This window comes from Castor canadensis, chromosome 3 (assembly GCF_047511655.1).
Source record: "Castor canadensis chromosome 3, mCasCan1.hap1v2, whole genome shotgun sequence".
NCBI classification, from domain to species: Eukaryota; Metazoa; Chordata; class Mammalia; order Rodentia; family Castoridae; genus Castor; species Castor canadensis.
The window spans coordinates 19915833-19932854 of NC_133388.1; the positions used below are offsets into that span (position 1 = coordinate 19915833).

The following is a 17022-nucleotide window of genomic DNA, read 5'->3' on the forward strand; positions in this document are numbered from 1 at the left end:
GACTCATGCTGTTAGGGGCATTGAGAAGAGCTTTCTGGACCTCAAGAGATGGCTGATTTCAACAGTCCTTGACTGGGGCTGCTGCTCTTTAGGAGTATTGAATGCCACGGCACAGAATGAAGAAATGGGTGTTAAGAGAGTGGGAGCCCATATGGAATGGAGTGTGACTGCACTGCTTGTGCCAGAGCTTGTGCATATAGATGAGAACGCCTGTACAGGGTGGTAGACACTAGGAGAGCAGTGCCTGGGCTATGGATCCTGAGCATCCACCTCTGGGAGTTTTGTATTTCACTACTGATCTCTCCTCCTGGCATCTGCCCATCTGTACTTGCACCTCAGCCCCTCCTACCCTGCAGCTCTGCCTTGTTAGTCTTCTCTGCCTGGTTAGTCTTCTCTGCCTTGTCAGTCTTTTTGCTACTCATTCTTCTCCTTTGGTCTATGACTATCCTAATAGGTTTTTTTCCCTCTCTCTTCAAACAATGGCTTGGGATTTTTTTTTTCCATTTTCATGGTCCTCCTTCCATCATTGTTGTTCAGTGTCCTTAAATCCTGTCTGCACCTTTCTACTTCTTCTCCTGCTTCCCATTGGGACCTTCCATAGCAGACTCATCCACATTCCCATTCCCACGAGGGAGACAGCTCTCCTGTGCTTCAGCCCTGGGTTGTGACAGGGTGTGACAGCTGGGCATGTGAAACCCTCTGTGGAGTGCCTGGCAAATGGAAAGCACTCAGGGAGTGATATTAGCTATTAATACTTGCTGAAAATTAAAATAGGAAATTTGAACTCATTGCCCTACTCTATAAGCCTGTTCTTTCCTATATTCCTTACTTCATGTCAAGCTGATTTTCTTTTTGCCCTTGACATCTAACCAGTTCATAATTCTATTACCTGTAACTTCATCCATATCTTCTTCTCCCTGTCCCCCTGCTTCTGATCCAATTCCCTCCTTTTTCCTTTCATATGTTTTAGTAGCTGTTGCATCTCATGAATTGTATCATCAGTCTCCCCTCTCCCTGGCGCATCTGACACCGGCTGCCAGCTAACCTTTGTCATTCCTTCACCTAATGTTCATGACTCTCCACAATATTCCCTTAGCCTGTCTTCTGATCTGATTTTCTGCTGAAAGTTTGCTCTTCTCTGGCCAGCTCTCTAGGAATGGGCCCTGGCTTTGCCCATGCTGCATCATCACCCAGATGCCCATATGCTAAGTACCCTCCTGCCATCCAGCCAGGATGTGCTGAGTTGCACTGTGCTAACAACATTCTAAATTCTCAGTGGCTCAGGTTACCTGTCCATTATGTCCCGGCAGGCAGGCTGTGCTCCTTTCAGCCTGCCTTAGGGACCTGAGCTGGGGGGACTTTCTCCATCTGGAATGTTGTTGGGCAGGGAGCCAGGGGAAGAGAACACAGAAACTGGCTCTTAACTCTCTGCTCACCTTCCCTTGACTATTACTGGTCACATGGCTATGCCCAGCCTCAAGGGATAGACAGGTATAATTTTATGTGCTCTCAGAGTCCTAGCTACCCTTGGAAGCTGGACTACCCCTCTCACCTGCCCCGGAAGGCCCCTTGATTGCTGCATCTTCTGTGAGGTTGTTCTAATTATCTACTCCATGCCCCCACCAATTTAGCCCAAGCTGGAAGCGGTTCTTCCCTCCTCCAGAATCCTATAACCCTGTTTCTTCTCCTTTCAACTTGTACTTGCCTGTATTCTAGTCATTTTTATCTTCTTCCACTCTTGGTACAGTCCTCTATACAAAACAGGCTCCCAAATGATTGGATGGTTTGAGAGGAGCCTGGAGGCAGAGACACCAACCAGGTAGGCAGTTGTCAGACTGGTCCAGACAAGTTGGACTAAGGGTCTAAACTCTGATGGCAGTGAGAAAAGGTAGACTCTAGGGTCTTCACAGTGGCCAAGTGTTCAGTAGTTGGGGAAAGCACAGTGACAAGAAAACAGTGTGTTAGGAGGAAGGACAGAGTGAACATTTGAGGGCTGTTTCTTTGGAGCTATGTGTGCCACTAGAATAAAATGCACCCAGTGGTCTGTAGTATATTACTTTGATAATCAGTTGTCAGTTAAACTATCATAGAATTTTGGAAGCACACAAAGAATGTTTTTCAAAGGAAACTTTTGTGGAGGACTTGACTGCTGAGCTTTCATTGAAGTGTTGGAAATCATGCTTATTATAAAGCAGACAGGTGAACTATAGGTTGACCAGAAGAAACATGGCCTCAGACAGGTTACATATCTAGCATTGTAAGATTAGACTCCTGATTCTGTGAGCCCTGGATCCAAGTCTTACTGAAACATGGAGGCTGGGCAGGTGGCAGCTCAGCTGTCTTAGCTTGGTTTTTCTTAGCTTCTGGGCACCAAGTGGTGTGCAGCTACTGGGGACCCTGTTGCAGTGGAGAAACTCAGCTCCTGTTGCACCAGTGCCCTTTGAGAGGGGAAGCATTTTCTTCATTCTGGAAGAACTTTTGCAGACAATCCAGAATTCCAGTTAAGGAAATGTTTATAGACAGTTGGAGCTTGAACTAATTCAGCATCAGGGAGAGAAAGCAGTCAGTGGCTCAGGGCCTTGAGTAGTGTCTGCCTCGAGTTCCTTAGAGTTCCAGAAAGTCTGTTTCATGTCTGTAGTGAAGCACATCTTTAACTTTCAGAAAAAAGATGTTGTGTGATACAACTGTACTCTTAGCATTGGACTAGATTTAGCTAAACTTTATTAGGGGCCAGATCCTAAACACCTCCCTTTAAGCAGATAGACCCACCCCCATCCTATAGATGAGGAAGTCGAGGCTCCCAGGGCCACTCAGATAGTGTGGCTGAATCTATATCATTTTAGCAAGGATTTTTGCAGTTTGTGTTGAAAATGTCACCCAAGCTCAGGGCCTATCTCGAAATTTGGCTGGAGTACTTGGTTCAATTTAATGCATTTAAAAAATTTATTTGAAAACTTTCTTTTTTCAGATAACCTCTTTGTGCCCAACCAGAATGGATGCTATTGTCACTCCCAGACAAGTTTGGACAGAGCCCAGATTGACCTCAGTGGTCGGATCCGCAGTGGCAGTGTCTACAGTACACAAAGTACCAGCTCCTTGAATAACCCTCCGCCGTACCTGCAGCCCTCCCCGATGTCCTCAAACCCAAGCATTACTGGCAGTGATGTCACGAGACCCGACTATATCCCGTCCCATCGGCACAGTGCCCTGATACCCCCGTCTTACCGCCCAACCCCAGACTACGAGACTGTGATGAAGCAGCTCAACAGAGGCATGGCACATGCGGAAAGGCACAGTCACTCGCTGCGCAACCTCAATATTGGCAACTCCTACGCCTACAGCAGGCCGGATGCCCTGGTCTACAGCCAGCCCGAAATTCGGGAGCATGCACATTTTACCTCTCCTCAGTCGGCCCACTACCCGTTCAACCTGAACTACAGTTTCCACAGCCAGTCCCCCTACCCCTACCCTGCCGAGAGGCGGCCGGTGGTGGGCGCAGTCAGTGTGCCCGAGCTGACCAATGTGCAGCTCCAAGCCCAGGACTACCCAGCTCCAAACATCATGAAGACTCAGGTGTACCGCCCGCCCCCACCCTACCCATACCCAAGGCCTGCCAACAGCACCCCAGATCTGTCCCGCCACCTGTACAGCAGCAGCAGCAACCCGGATCTCATCACCAGGCGAGTCCACCATTCCGTACAGACTTTCCAGGAGGACAGCTTGCCCGTGGCCCATTCTCTGCAGGAGGTCAGTGAGCCTCTCACCGCGGCCCGGCATGCTCAGTTGCAGAAGAGGAACAGCATTGAGATTGCAGGGATCACCCATGGCTTTGAAGGCCTGCGGCTCAAGGAAAGGACCATGTCGGCCTCTGCAGCAGATGTGGCCCCACGGTCTCTCTTAGCAGGCTCCCAGCCCAGTGTCTTCTCCGACAGAACAAAGCAAGAGGATCCTGAAGAGCAGGAAAGCGAGAGCTATGGCCACAAGAAGTCTCTTTCGGATGCCACCATGCTGATACACAGCAGTGAAGAGGACGAGGACTTTGAAGAGGACAATGGATCACAGGCTCTGCCTGCCCGGCCTGAGCCCCAGCGGCCAGCCACCTACTCCCAGGAGCCACAGCTGACCTACCCCTGTGCTTCTGTCACCGCAGTCACTGGCCCTCTGCATATTCTTGAGCCCAAGTCCCATGTCACAGAGACTGAGAAGAGGGCAAGGGACATCAACCCCGTGCACCTGGTTGTGGAAGCCCAGAGGTCCCGAAGAGATGGGCTGCTGACACCCTCCATGTCAGAGTCGGACCTCACAACATCAGGGAGGTACCGGGCCAGGCGGGACTCTCTGAAGAAAAGGCCAGTGTCGGATCTCCTCTCTGGGAAGAAGAACATTGTGGAAGGACTTCCGCCACTAGGGGTAAGCCATCCAGGAGCAGAGATGCCTCAGACTCGAAGGGTGGCCCCTTCACCTGTCTCTTCAGCTTCCTCTGTTCTGTCTCCTCTTTTCTTTCACGTATTACTTCTGATGTTTCTCAGCTTTTTTCTTGTTCTTTTCCCATTTTCATCACTCTGTGTGACTCTACTTTTGTGTTTTTGAACGGTTTGGGTTTATATATGGAAATAATGTGGACTGATGAGAGTTTTAGTGGTTTTAGTGGTTTTGCTGAAGACAATGAATTGGATGAGTGAAAAGGATGGATGCAACGGAGCGGGAGCATGAATAAATGTCTTAGTGATGTGATATTAAGGAAAGGGAGGTGACGATTTCATGACTTAGCCAAGATTGTTTTTCTAATCACCCTAAAATTATCATGACTGATGAAGCATCCCAGGACTGCCTTTGTTCAGTTGACTCAAGTGATGCCTGGGACAGGCATTCAAGGCTGTGTTTTTAGCTCTTAATATAATCCTCAAGGTCAGAGTCTGTGGATACAGCTTGAATATCTTGGCCATGACCTCTGAGGATTGGCAAATGATTCTAGAATTTGGAAGGTGGCACTTTGTCAAGACAGACTCCCTGAGCTCCATGTCTCTTTAAAAGAAAGATTTAGTGAACTGAGAACTCAAAGGAAGTCTCTTGCTTTTCACTGTTCTATCAGCTTTTTCACTGTTCTAGTATAATCAATAAATGTGGTTTAAACCTTTCTTATGTATTTGAAACAAAATGTTAAAGTGCTTGCTGTGTTCTGAGCCCTTCATTTACTGTGCATGTCCAGTTGACAACCAGCCTATTGTTTTGCCCATTTTACATCTAAAGAAGTAGAAAGATAGTAACTTTTCCAAGGTCACTCAGCTAGTGAGCACTGACCTGGAATTTTAAGCCAGTATTTATCTCTGGAGCCTATTCTCTTCTTCACTGTTCTGCACCTATTATACTGTGTATAATATTTTACTAAGCAATAAGTACTTGTTGAGGTCTTGTCTTTCCACTAAAACTTTTGAGTTCTCAAATTTTGCTATGCATTTGTGGCCCTGTCATGAAGTGTGTCCACTCTAAGTCACCTGTGCACTGCTCTGGCATCTGGCTCCCTGTGGCCCACACCTCCTCTCCCAGTGTCCCACACTGGAGCCAAGGCGAAGTGGTGAGTGTGTCTTTTTGTTGCCCAGGGTCTTGGCAATGAGGAGACCCCCCCCCCCACCTCTGTTAGACTACTTACTCAGCCTAGAGGGCCCATCTCAAGTGTGGCTCTGGTCTAGTGTATGAGATTCTGAAAACTGCTGCAAATTTCTAATAGGCAGAGAAAAACACAGGATTATAGTGCTCTTGAAATAGCTAAACATGCACAGACAAAAACTACTTAGAAAAGGACCATGGATTTAAGTGTGTTTTATTTTAATCAATTTAATTTTTCCTGGGAGTGCAGTGTTACATATCTGAACGTAAAGGGCAGTTCCTCTCATGGACCGAGGTTGAGGGTATGGGCTGGTGAGCGGTATCAGGGTGGGGACAGGGTGTGGAGGTTCTCACAGTAGCTGAGTCCCTAAGCCAGCCAGATGGGACCTAACATGACGTTACACTAAAAACTGTCTACTGTTTTATTGTGTAACTCAGGTACTTTCAACCCAAATGATACTTGTTTTGAGGGCAGCCCAGAATGCAAGCCTATTTTATCTCTGTATGTTTTGAATGGGGTCTGGCAGGTTTAGTTTACTCCAAGTACTTTGATCAATTTGGTTTCCTTAAAATACAATAATTATGCTTTTGCCCCTCTCCCTTTGTTTTGTATAGGGGGTTTTACTTAAAGGATGTGTTTGGCGCTTGGTCAAGAGGAAGGAGTTCAGGTCTTAAGAGTGAAAGGCCTGGGTGTGAGTCTGGACTCCACCAGTTGGCTTCCTGTAGCAATCTCAGCTTCTAAGTGCATAACCCCGACAGTCACCCACTCCTCCCACTTGCTTCGTAGTACTAAGGCCCACATGAAGATAGGCGGCAAAAACTGCCTTCTGAATTCAATGCTTCATCAGCATAAGCAAATTTCAGTGAGAGATTTGTCTTTACTGTTTGGACATTGACTCCTTTATAAAAGAGGCAGCTATGTGACCTTAGATGCAGTTTTCTTATTTGTAAATGAGGTGACCCCAGAGTTGGGGTAGGGGATGAAGTGAGGCCCTGGCACAAGACAAGTGCTCAGTTAGCATTAACTTCCCACGGTGGGGTTGCATCGTATGTTTAATTTACTAGCTTCTCTAGGTTAAGAGACCAACTCCTGCTAAATAAACCCTGTTACCCTTAATGGTAACATGGGGTTGCCATTATCCTGTACAATAGTTAAAACAAACAAATATACTAAAGTGAATGAAGTTTAAAGAGGCTTAGTGTTAAAAATAGTGACATAAATTACAGACAGGAAGGAACATTTTGGAATTCCCCACCCATCTGTCTTCTCCTCCAGGGACTTGATTATATCTCAAAGGCAGACTGGTTTGGGTGCTTATACATCTACATAAAGATCTTGTCTTTGATGAACTCTTCAGTCTTGTGCAGTGGTTCTCTTGTAAGAAATCACTATGTAGGCCAGGTATGGTGGTACAAGCCTATAATCCCAGTACTTGGGGGGGCTGAGGCAGGAGGATCATGAGTAGTTAGCCTGGGCTATATAGTGAGACCCTCCCTCAGAAAACAAAACAACAATAAAACCACACACACACACACCCTCAAAATTAAAAAAAAAAAGGAAACCACTGCAGATGGCATGCACATGTGTTCTCAGAGTATTAAGGGATAGTCAAGGCTACTTTTGACTTTCTTTGAATACTGGTGTTTGAACTGACCTTGGAGCCAGTCACTTTATTTTTATTTTTTTATTTTTGGCGGTACTGGGGTTTGAACTCAGGGCCTCACACTTGCCAGGTAGGCAATCTACTATTTGAGCCACTCTGCCAGGCCAGAGCCAGTCATCTTTATCCAGCATGTCAGTGTGGAGCATTGTGGGTGCTGAGCTTGTTCATATTGGCTAGCCGGAGCTGGCTGTTAAATGCTCAGCAATCTGATGTCCCAATGACTGATTGAAATTGACTGTGATGGAGTGTTTACACCATGGAAATTGGCAAATGCAGATCAGAACATTTCCTCCTGGTAAGTCAGTTGTTAAGGATTACCAACACTCCACTGTTTATTTTCTTTTTAAAAAATGGAATGCTTCACAAATTTGCATGTTATCCTCTCACGGGGGCCAGACTAAGCTCTGTATCATTCCAATTTTAGTATGTGTGCTGCCAAAGTGAGCACCACACCACTGTTTTATGCACACATTAGAACTGTAACACATTAGCCAAAACAGAATGACCTTTTAGTCTGTGTTTCTGTTTGTGTGTGTATTTCTCCCTCTCCCTCTCCCTCTCTCTTTCTTTATCTAGAAGGGAAAGGTGATTTACCTGAAGGATGTTAGACACCAGACTTTAACCAAAGATGCTATCCATTCCTATCTGGATTCCAGTTAGATACGAATCAGATTCTCCAATTATACTAGCAGTCTCACAGCATGTCCTTCCCTCAGACAAGTGTCTTTTTTTCTTTGTTCTTGCTCTGTTATTTTGATTTTGGATTCCAGTGCCTTTTCTAAGGCTAATAGAGCTAGAATTAATCTGATTCTTTTTTTAAAATTTTATTTTACATTTACTCATGTGTATACCTTATTTGCCACCATCCCCCCCCCCCCCCGACTTCCAGGAAGAACCTGTTTCTCCCTCTTGTTCTCCAATTTTATTGAAGAGAAAACGTAAGAGACAGTAAGAGAAACATAGTGTTTTGCTAGTTTGAGATGCAGATAGCTATACAGAGAGATTCTTTGTGTTGTTTCCATGCAGATGTGTAACCTGATTCATTTATAAGACAAAACAGAAAACCACTGGGGCTACTCATTGCAATTATTATGGCTTCCAAGGAACTGTCAAACATCCTAGAAAACAGAGTTCTTAGGCTTATTTGTGTCAGAGAGGAAAAGCATTAGGTTTAATGATAACTTTAGGAAACACCTGTTTTCAAATGCAAGATTCTGTTGTTGCTCTCTCTTATGGCCTGCCTTTCTGATGGAGAGTTCAGGCCATGTTTTATTTTCCTAGTTTAAAAGTACAGCCATTCTCAGAGGTGTAATAGTGATCCAGCCCAGCTCTCACAGTTTTGCAATAGACAGAGTAGGATATGGGAACACAATGCAGAAAGGAAAAGCATTTGATTTTTTTCTACAATGATTTTTAAAATTTATATCTTAAAAATATTATTTAGGCTTATTACACTCAAGCAATTGCACTTTAGAGGTGTTTTTTTTTTTTTAATTTTTTGTGGACTGCAGCTGTTGTTTTTGTGTCATGTTTTGAAATTCGGGAGCTCTGTGAAGGAATGCTGTCTGCCTAGAGCCCCACCTTTCATTGCAACAGTCTTTAACCAATTAAGTTTGAAGGGCTATCTGGAAGACTTATCAGAGCTTTGGCCTTGAAAGGAATGCCTTCCTCCCAATGTAGATGATGTGTGAAGGAGTGGAATCTCATTGTCGCTGTGGCACAGGAGAACACTCCCTTTGTTTCTAGCCTCTAGCCCATTGGGATTTATTTTCAAAGGATTCCGTGTATGTATTTCATATATGCTCACGAATATTTTTACAGGGAATGAAAAAGTCACGAGTAGATGCAAAAAAGATTGGTCCCCTTAAGTTGGCTGCTCTCAATGGACTCTCTCTGTCTCGGTTACCTATGCCTGATGAAGGAAAGGAAGTGTCCAGCAGAGCAACAAACGATGAAAGGGTACGTACCTATAGACAGTGGCAGGTGCCTTCTTTGGCACAGTCATGGGGGCTATACAAAAATGCGATTTTAGTGACTTTTCCATCATAATTTAATACTCATAAACAAATGTTAAGGAATTTTGTAATCTGAGCCATCCACCGAGGCAAATGTATAGCTAATGTCTTAATGGATAATTTCAGGCTCCAATGTTAGGTTTTGTTTCTGAATGTTCTTCTTTATTTTCTGTCAGCCATTTGGGGCAGTCTTGATTTTTGAGGGCCTTAAAGTAAGAACTGTACAAGTGTATATGAGCCTGCATAGGAAAGAGAGCCAACATTGATGCTTTCACTATATTGAAACTTTATCTCAAGAACAAATAGTTAGTTTTCAATACTTCTTTTTTGACTGAGATATATTTTCTCTAAGATTTTATGATATCAAAATCAGGCAGGTATAAGTTTCCTCACAATTGGATCCTGGAGGTAGTTCCCAGTGTTTACTACTGCCTTCAGTGCCGTCACGTATCATTTATTACAGGTTGAAACATTTGCGCACATATGTTGGAAAACTGCTTATCCTTCTCTAGGATTTACTGTTCTCCAGGAGGATTCTGTTTCTTAGTAGTCACAAAATTGACTGTACATTTAGAGAAAACAAATCCAACAAATTGCTTTGGGCCAGTTTTCAGCTTTAAAAGAAATTTTTGCCTTATATGTCTTAGCAAGATTATGTCTTATTTTGGCTTTTTTTTTTTTTAACTCTTATTGTTATGGCTTGTTAAGTTTTAAGTTTAGTTTCATACAGAATTTTAAATATTTGCTGATGCTAGACTTGAAGCAGAAAGCAGCATTTCAAAAGTGTAGTTTAAAATGCAGAGGTGGCATTTAACTATATTAATTTTCTCTATTTTTGCAGTGTAAAATCTTGGAACAGCGGTTAGAACAGGGAATGGTATTCACAGAATATGAAAGAATTCTCAAAAAGCGGCTAGTTGATGGGGAGTGCTCGACCGCCCGACTCCCTGAAAATGCAGAAAGAAATCGATTCCAAGATGTCCTTCCCTATGACGATGCAAGAGTGGAGTTGGTCCCAACCAAGGAGAACAATACTGGCTACATCAATGCTTCGCATATTAAGGTGAGAGAAACCTCTAGAGGATAAAGCACATGCAGTTTGGGGTTATTACAATGGTAAGAACTGTATTCTAAAAACCACCCAGTTTTGAACCATGGTGGCAACTATGTTACAAGCTGGAGGGTCCATACACCAGTGCTAGAGAAAAAGTATTTATCAGACAGAGCCAAAGTCACTTCCACCCTCTCCATGTGGGGATCCACTCTGTCCCAACATTGTTACCAGGACTCAGGGAGCACTTTGCTTGTCTGGCTTTAGAACTTTGTCCTTCTAAATCTAAAAGCCTCCTTCAAGCTTATAATTCTTACAGGAGCTGCTGAATTGCTAGTTTTTTTTCTCATCACAGACCTGCATGTGTTTTTGTGCCATAAATGTGTTACGGGTTGCTTTTTTTTTTTTTTTTTTTGGTGTTGCTGGGGATCAAACTTAGGGTCTTGTGCATGTAAGCAAGTGCTCTATCTCTGAGCTACATCCCCAGCTCATGTCTGGGCATTTAATGGAGTTCACAAAAGCTTTTACTTATGAAGGTGTCATCTGTTCTCTTTGCATTCTTGCTGTAATTGTTTTTAAACATGACTTGTTTTTCTTATATAACTTTTTTTATTATCAGTACTGGAGTTTGAACTCAAGGCCTAACGCTTGCTAGGCAGGTGCTCTACCACTGGAGCCACTCTGCCAGCCCCTGTTTTTGTGTTGGGTATTTTCAAGATAGGGTCTTAAGAAGCATCTGCCCTTTGGACTGCGATCATCCTGAACTCTGCCTCCTGGGAAGCTAGGTTTACAGGCGTGAACGTCTGGCACCCTCCTTCTCTCTCTTTTTTTTTTAATCACTTTGATTTTCAGAGGAGCACTTTTTTTCCTGGGAACAGTATGCCATTTAACTGAAGTGGTGTTATACCCACTAAAATGGAAAAAGTGGTCATTCATAACAGGTGGCTGAGTACAGCCAAATGTTCTCTCTTCTCCATATTATACCCTCTGTTCATGCTGGCTAGACCTGCTTCTTTATTTTATTGTAATGAATGAGTAAGCATCATAGTCAGGTGCTGTTCTTATTCTTTCCCACAGAAATCTGACATTTGACTTAGACTTTTGCTTAATAGCTAATTCTTTTTCTAATATATTTAATACTTCATTAGGGGTCATTGTGTTTGAAATTTGGGGAACTATGGATGTTGATACTGTTTTTATAAGAGGAACCATCATAGCGATAATGCTTACTGAGTACTGCTACGTGCGGTGCCTGGGGTCTTCCTGATAACCCCATGAGGGTAGGCAGTATTTTCATTTTGTAAATGAAAGCTGAGATTTCAAAGTTGCCCCAGGTCACATAGATGTTAATGTGAATTCACAGTACATGTGTTGATAAAGATACCAATAATGGAAATTGTACTGATAAGGAAAAGGATACAATATAAACCTGTCTTTATAATGCTGAATAATCCAGTTCACTTTTTTAGTACTACGATGAACATACATGTACTATATACTTAGATTCTATGCACACAGTGATTTTTAACCTTTTCTAATTTCAGGTCTCCGTCAGTGGAATTGAATGGGATTATATTGCCACACAGGGGCCATTACAGAATACCTGTCAGGATTTTTGGCAGATGGTGTGGGAGCAGGGAATTGCGATTATAGCAATGGTGACAGCAGAAGAGGTAAGTGCTCCTCCTCTTAATTGATTTTCTCGGCCTCCAAAGAATTGTTAATGTGATTCATGTAGAATCCCGGCCTTTACAGTGAAAGGCAGGGTGGGGTTGTAGCTCTGACTTTCAGGCACGCCGTCTGCATGAAGGTGTGTGTGGCCGGGGCTCGAGCTGTTGTTGAACCGTTCCTGTCTTTAACAGGAGGGCGGAAGGGAGAAGAGCTTTAGGTATTGGCCACGACTTGGTTCGAGGCACAACACGGTCACCTATGGAAGGTTTAAGATCACAACCCGCTTCCGCACAGACTCTGGCTGCTATGCCACCACAGGCTTGAAGATGAAGCACCTTCTCACGGGGCAGGAGAGGACAGTGTGGCATCTCCAGTACACAGACTGGCCTGAGCATGGCTGTCCTGAAGATCTCAAGGGATTTTTATGTAAGTGTCTTTGTTCCCAAGACAGCTTCTTCTGGCCAGAGGGGAAGACTCAGACTTCTAAAATATTTTGTTTATGTTGTTTCATACAAAGTTTGGCCTTGTTTTAAAATAAAGAATAGAAATGTTTGGTGAGAGCTTATATGAGGACGTTTTTAAGGGCTAGTTTGGTATGTGTAGAGTGGCCTGGCTGCTTCTCTGAGTGCGTCTCCTCCCTTTTGTTCTGGCAGAGGCAGTGGCTTGTCCAGTCACGGGCAGGGGTTGGGACTGGTTCACTGGTGTCCAGCACTGTCTGTCTGCAGTCTTCTGACCCAGCGGAGCGAACATGAAAATGGGGTTGTTAATTTGATATGCTGTCATCCCCGAGTATTTTCTATTTCATTGATTTTTCACAGCATACCTTGAAGAGATCCAGTCTGTTCGACGCCATACAAATAGTACAAGTGAACCAAAGAGCCCCAACCCTCCGCTGCTGGTGCACTGCAGTGCTGGAGTGGGAAGAACTGGTGTTGTCATTTTGTCAGAGGTCATGATTGCCTGTCTGGAGCACAATGAGGTGATGACTTTTGTGCTAAGCCTGCCCTTTTTGGTGTGAGCAGTGATAGGCTGGGAATAAGACTGGGAAGGAGAGGGGCCTAGTGGTTGAATAACTCTTTTTTTTTTAAAACACATTTCCAGGGACTACAGTGGCCAGATGTTATTAGGTGTTGCCTGCAAAAGGCAGATATCTTGCAGATTCTCAGTTCCTATTAGCTTATTAAAGACTGAGACATCATGCAATGAATGAAGCTGTTCAATTTTGTTTTACCTGGTGTTTTTTCACATTTGAACTCAGAACTCCATTTTTCCTACATATCAGTGTTTGCAGAAGGATCAGAGCTGGCGAGTGCTCCCTGTGGGAGATGCTAAGCTGGATACTGATGGCACTTAGCCCACTGTGTTTTTGTTGGATCTTGGTATCTGGTGAGATATGACTCACATTTAACTAGTCAGTAAGCTATACCCAGGGAACATTGAAGAAGTAATCTGCACAGACGTTCTACTTGCAGTTAGAATGAGTCAGAAGTAAGCAACCATGGGTTATCATAGAAGATGTGGAGGCAGGCAGGGACAGCCATCTCCCGACAGAAATGTTAGGGCAGCAGCTCCCTCCAGCTGTTGTCTCCCCTGGGAGCATTTGCCCCTCATCATTATTGCTCTCCTCCCAGGTGCTGGACATCCCGAGAGCGCTGGACATGCTGAGGCAACAGAGGATGATGATGGTGCAGACCCTCTGCCAGTACACGTTTGTGTACAGAGTTCTCATTCAGTTCCTGAAGAGCTCCAGGCTCATCTGAGCTTCCACCTTCTTACTCATGAGGCGCTGACAGCTGACAGAAGTGCTTGCCTGCCTCACGCTTCCTGTTCAACATGTGATCCACTGCGACCCACCCGGACAGGAATGGCAGTGTCAACAGCGGCGCACTGAAGGAAACACACAAAGCGCGAGGCTGGGGAGGGGTCAGGGGACCTGGGGAAGGTGCTGGAGGACTTGGCTTTGAGGGCGTTGCCCTGCCCCCATCTGTCTGATTTGCACACATTTTGGAGATTGTACTTCCTAGGCAATTCTCTATTTTACTGAAGCTATGCTGGGCAACTCTAGCCATTGTTTAAGCGCATAGGCTTCTGTCTTAAGCTAGTTTTTGATAACGGAGTTTTATTTTATGACTAAAATATTTAGGGGTTTTCTTAGGTAGAAACTGTACTTTCTGTGAGGATGATCCATGGATTAAATGGTTCTTATATAACTTTGTAATTTAAAACCATATTATTATCTTTTGTTACTTAAAAAAACCTTGGGTACTTAATGGTCTATTCTTAATGGTCTATTTACTGTGAGGAGAATCTAAAAGTGTTATTTTGAAACATAGAAAGCATTTTTATATTCAGAAAAATTTTTTATCCTAAAAATTCTATATATTTGTACCTTCTATTTTTTCTGAACAAGAGCGCAACTTGCTACGGCATTGAATGAAATGAGTCAGTTAATGTAAACGAAAGTTAGGAATGAAGGCACGTTATTTAAAATGTAAGAGAATCAGATTTTTTCAGTATTATTCATAAATCTAAATGAGTTTGATTTTATTGGTTGAAAATGAAGTGAAAAAATTGCATTGTATGGCTTTAAGCACTTTTAAAAAGACATAATCCGAGTTTTAATGTATGTGTTTGTTTTATATTTGAAACAATAATGGTGGATATTGTTTCAGAGTATTTCGAAGAGAAGGGTTAAGAGTATGTACAATGACTAGGACAAGAGTAAGTGGCTTGTGATGGTAGATGCTGGATGTCTTGGTCTTTAAAAAAATGCAGTATTATCTATGCTCAGACTGAGAGGCTAGGATGGAGATCAGGGGCTGGGAGCATGGGGGCTAACCCGACACGGCTGTCACTGGGGAATTCAAGGCCTGTCATCGCCAGTGACTTACTCTGTTTCTTTGGAGTTCTTCCACCTAAATCTGTATTTTTTTTCCCCACACATTTGGGTTTATATCATGAAAAGAAGTCCTCCAGAGGCTCTACCTTCTTTAGGTTGAATGAAGAGAATAGTTAATACTAGTTTCTCCTTCTCTTCCAAAGCCCCAGCCCAAACTCATGGGGCCACCAGAAATTGCTGCAGTATTCAGGAGGTACTTGAACATTAGCTCCTTAATCCCCTAATTTACCTCCAGGATCAGCCTAGGTACTTAGTTCCCCTCCTCCATTTCATGTAGGCCATCCCACTGGGCAGAGGCAGGATGAGTTTGGCTGAAGAACCATCTCCTTTTCCCCTCTGAGGCTGTTTCCTCACAATGAAGAACTTCCACAATGTCAAATCTAGGGTTATTTGACCCACTTACAGTGTTGTAGGCATTGTTCTGATTCCCACGTAACTCGAAAAGCAGTTTAGCTCACCTCTGAGCGCTAGATACCATCCTCCACGACACAGGGCCCTGCAGTGTGCGCCAGCCTGACTTCAATTTACCCAGAAGCCATTCATCTGAGGGACAGTTCAGAAAAGGAACAATATAGTAATTTGAGATCTAAAATTGTTTTAAAAGTTCTGTTTAATAGACCCAAGTGAAAATATTTGGAAAGAGAGCCCCATAAGAACGGAGTAGGGGATTTTTTATGGCATTATTTCCCATCTCCAAACCATATAAAGGACAGGAAATTTTCTGAAGCTTTTTTTCCCCCCAATGGTACGTTTTTTGGTTTTGTTTTTTAAAAAATGGTTATTCTATCAGGCTTAAACATTTTGACGTGTCCCACTGACAAGAATATATTGTAAAACAAAAGTCTAATTAAAGAATAATATATGTTACATTTCTGTTTCTGTTGTAATAATTTGATAAGTAAATTTCTTAAAAGGGTAAACTTAACAATTTAAATCTGTCACTCTTAAGAAGTCCCATGTTTGACATCACTTCTCAGAGCCATGTCATTTTGAACTTTTAACTGCATTTAGTGAATATGAAAGACTTTCTAAATAAAAATAAATCTATATTTTTGGATTTTGAAACAATGTGATTTTCAAGAGCCAACTGTACAACATTGAGGTTTTAAAAGTTTACCATGTCTGAGTTGAGAATGTTACTGTCTGCCAGGTTCACACAATGCTTCATTTATCTTAGTGTCGTTTAATTTTGGTATTATTAACTTCCTATCAAGATTAACTTCATATCAGAATTACATTTCCACAAAAAAGTAGGTTATAAACTTCAGTGTTTCCACTGAAAAACTTTGGAATCTTGGGCATCAGTTTTCTTGATTGGTAGGACTTATTAAAATTTTCTAGTTGATAGTTTGTGAACAGAAAGGGCTCATTTTAGAATACAATTTGGAATGTTAATTGTAGTCATTATTTTCTTCTGGAACATCTGTGAAGAATTCAGAACACTCTGGAATTTAGTTTTTAAAAACTTTGTGCAGGATTAAAACAGAAGCTGGACCTGTGTTTCCTTAGAAACTGCAGAAAGAGAAATGTCAATCAGAAACAGAGGAGGGCGGAGAGTATTGCAGGGTAGAATGGTGTGATGACAGTGTGGCAGGGCCGACTTCATTTCAAATAGGTCTATAAGTGATGTTCACAATAATAAGAAATTGAAGTATAAACATTTAACTACACAGCTTTATATAATAAACTATGTTAAACTGGAAGTCAGTTGCAACTTGCCCAAAACAGGTTTATTATTTGAGATTTGCATGAACAAATGGAAACAGGAATTACTATTTTATATAAATCTCTCTGTGTCTCTCTGTTTTTGGGCAATGATGACAATCAAAGTGAATCTTTTTAAAATTAGACTTTAAACTTTTTTTTTTTTTTGTCTTTTCTTTTTTGGTGCTGGGATAGAACCCAGGGCCTTGCACATGCTGGGCAAGCACTGTACCACTGAGCTACAACCCAGCTTAAAGAAATTCTCTTTGATATAAATTTAGGAGAATTTGCTTCCAGTAAGAAGGTTTCATGCAGAACAAATAAAAAGTCTCTTGCCACTTTGAAGTTTTATTCAAAAAAAAAGTCTAAATTACAGGAGGCTGTTTTTCAAGATGAGGGATAGATATTTCT

The 17022-nt window shown here is 42.8% G+C and overlaps 1 protein-coding gene and 1 non-coding gene across 6 annotated transcripts in view; one reads left to right on the plus strand and one right to left on the minus strand.

Annotated features, from left to right (window-relative positions):
• Nucleotides 1–15774, plus strand: part of Ptpn21 (protein tyrosine phosphatase non-receptor type 21) — a 61907-nt gene extending 46133 nt beyond the window's left edge. For 4 of the 5 annotated variants that reach the window (XM_020180077.2, XM_074067377.1, XM_020180079.2 and 1 more), the window contains 7 exons: nt 2969–4410; nt 9093–9230; nt 10128–10349; nt 11882–12010; nt 12200–12434; nt 12827–12987; nt 13640–15774. In XM_020180077.2, coding sequence (XP_020035666.1) covers nt 2969–4410; nt 9093–9230; nt 10128–10349; nt 11882–12010; nt 12200–12434; nt 12827–12987; nt 13640–13768 — 2456 coding nt within the window. In that variant the 3' untranslated portion in view covers nt 13769–15774. Of the gene's footprint in view, nt 1–2968; nt 4411–9092; nt 9231–10127; nt 10350–11881; nt 12011–12199; nt 12435–12826; nt 12988–13639 lie in introns of those variants that run through there. The other variant, XR_012446069.1, reaches the window with a different exon arrangement.
• LOC141422060 (U6 spliceosomal RNA) lies at nt 7616–7719 on the minus strand. The gene has a single exon (XR_012446722.1). It is a non-coding gene; the product is annotated as a U6 spliceosomal RNA (small nuclear RNA).
• Nucleotides 15775–17022: the final 1248 nt, after the last annotated feature.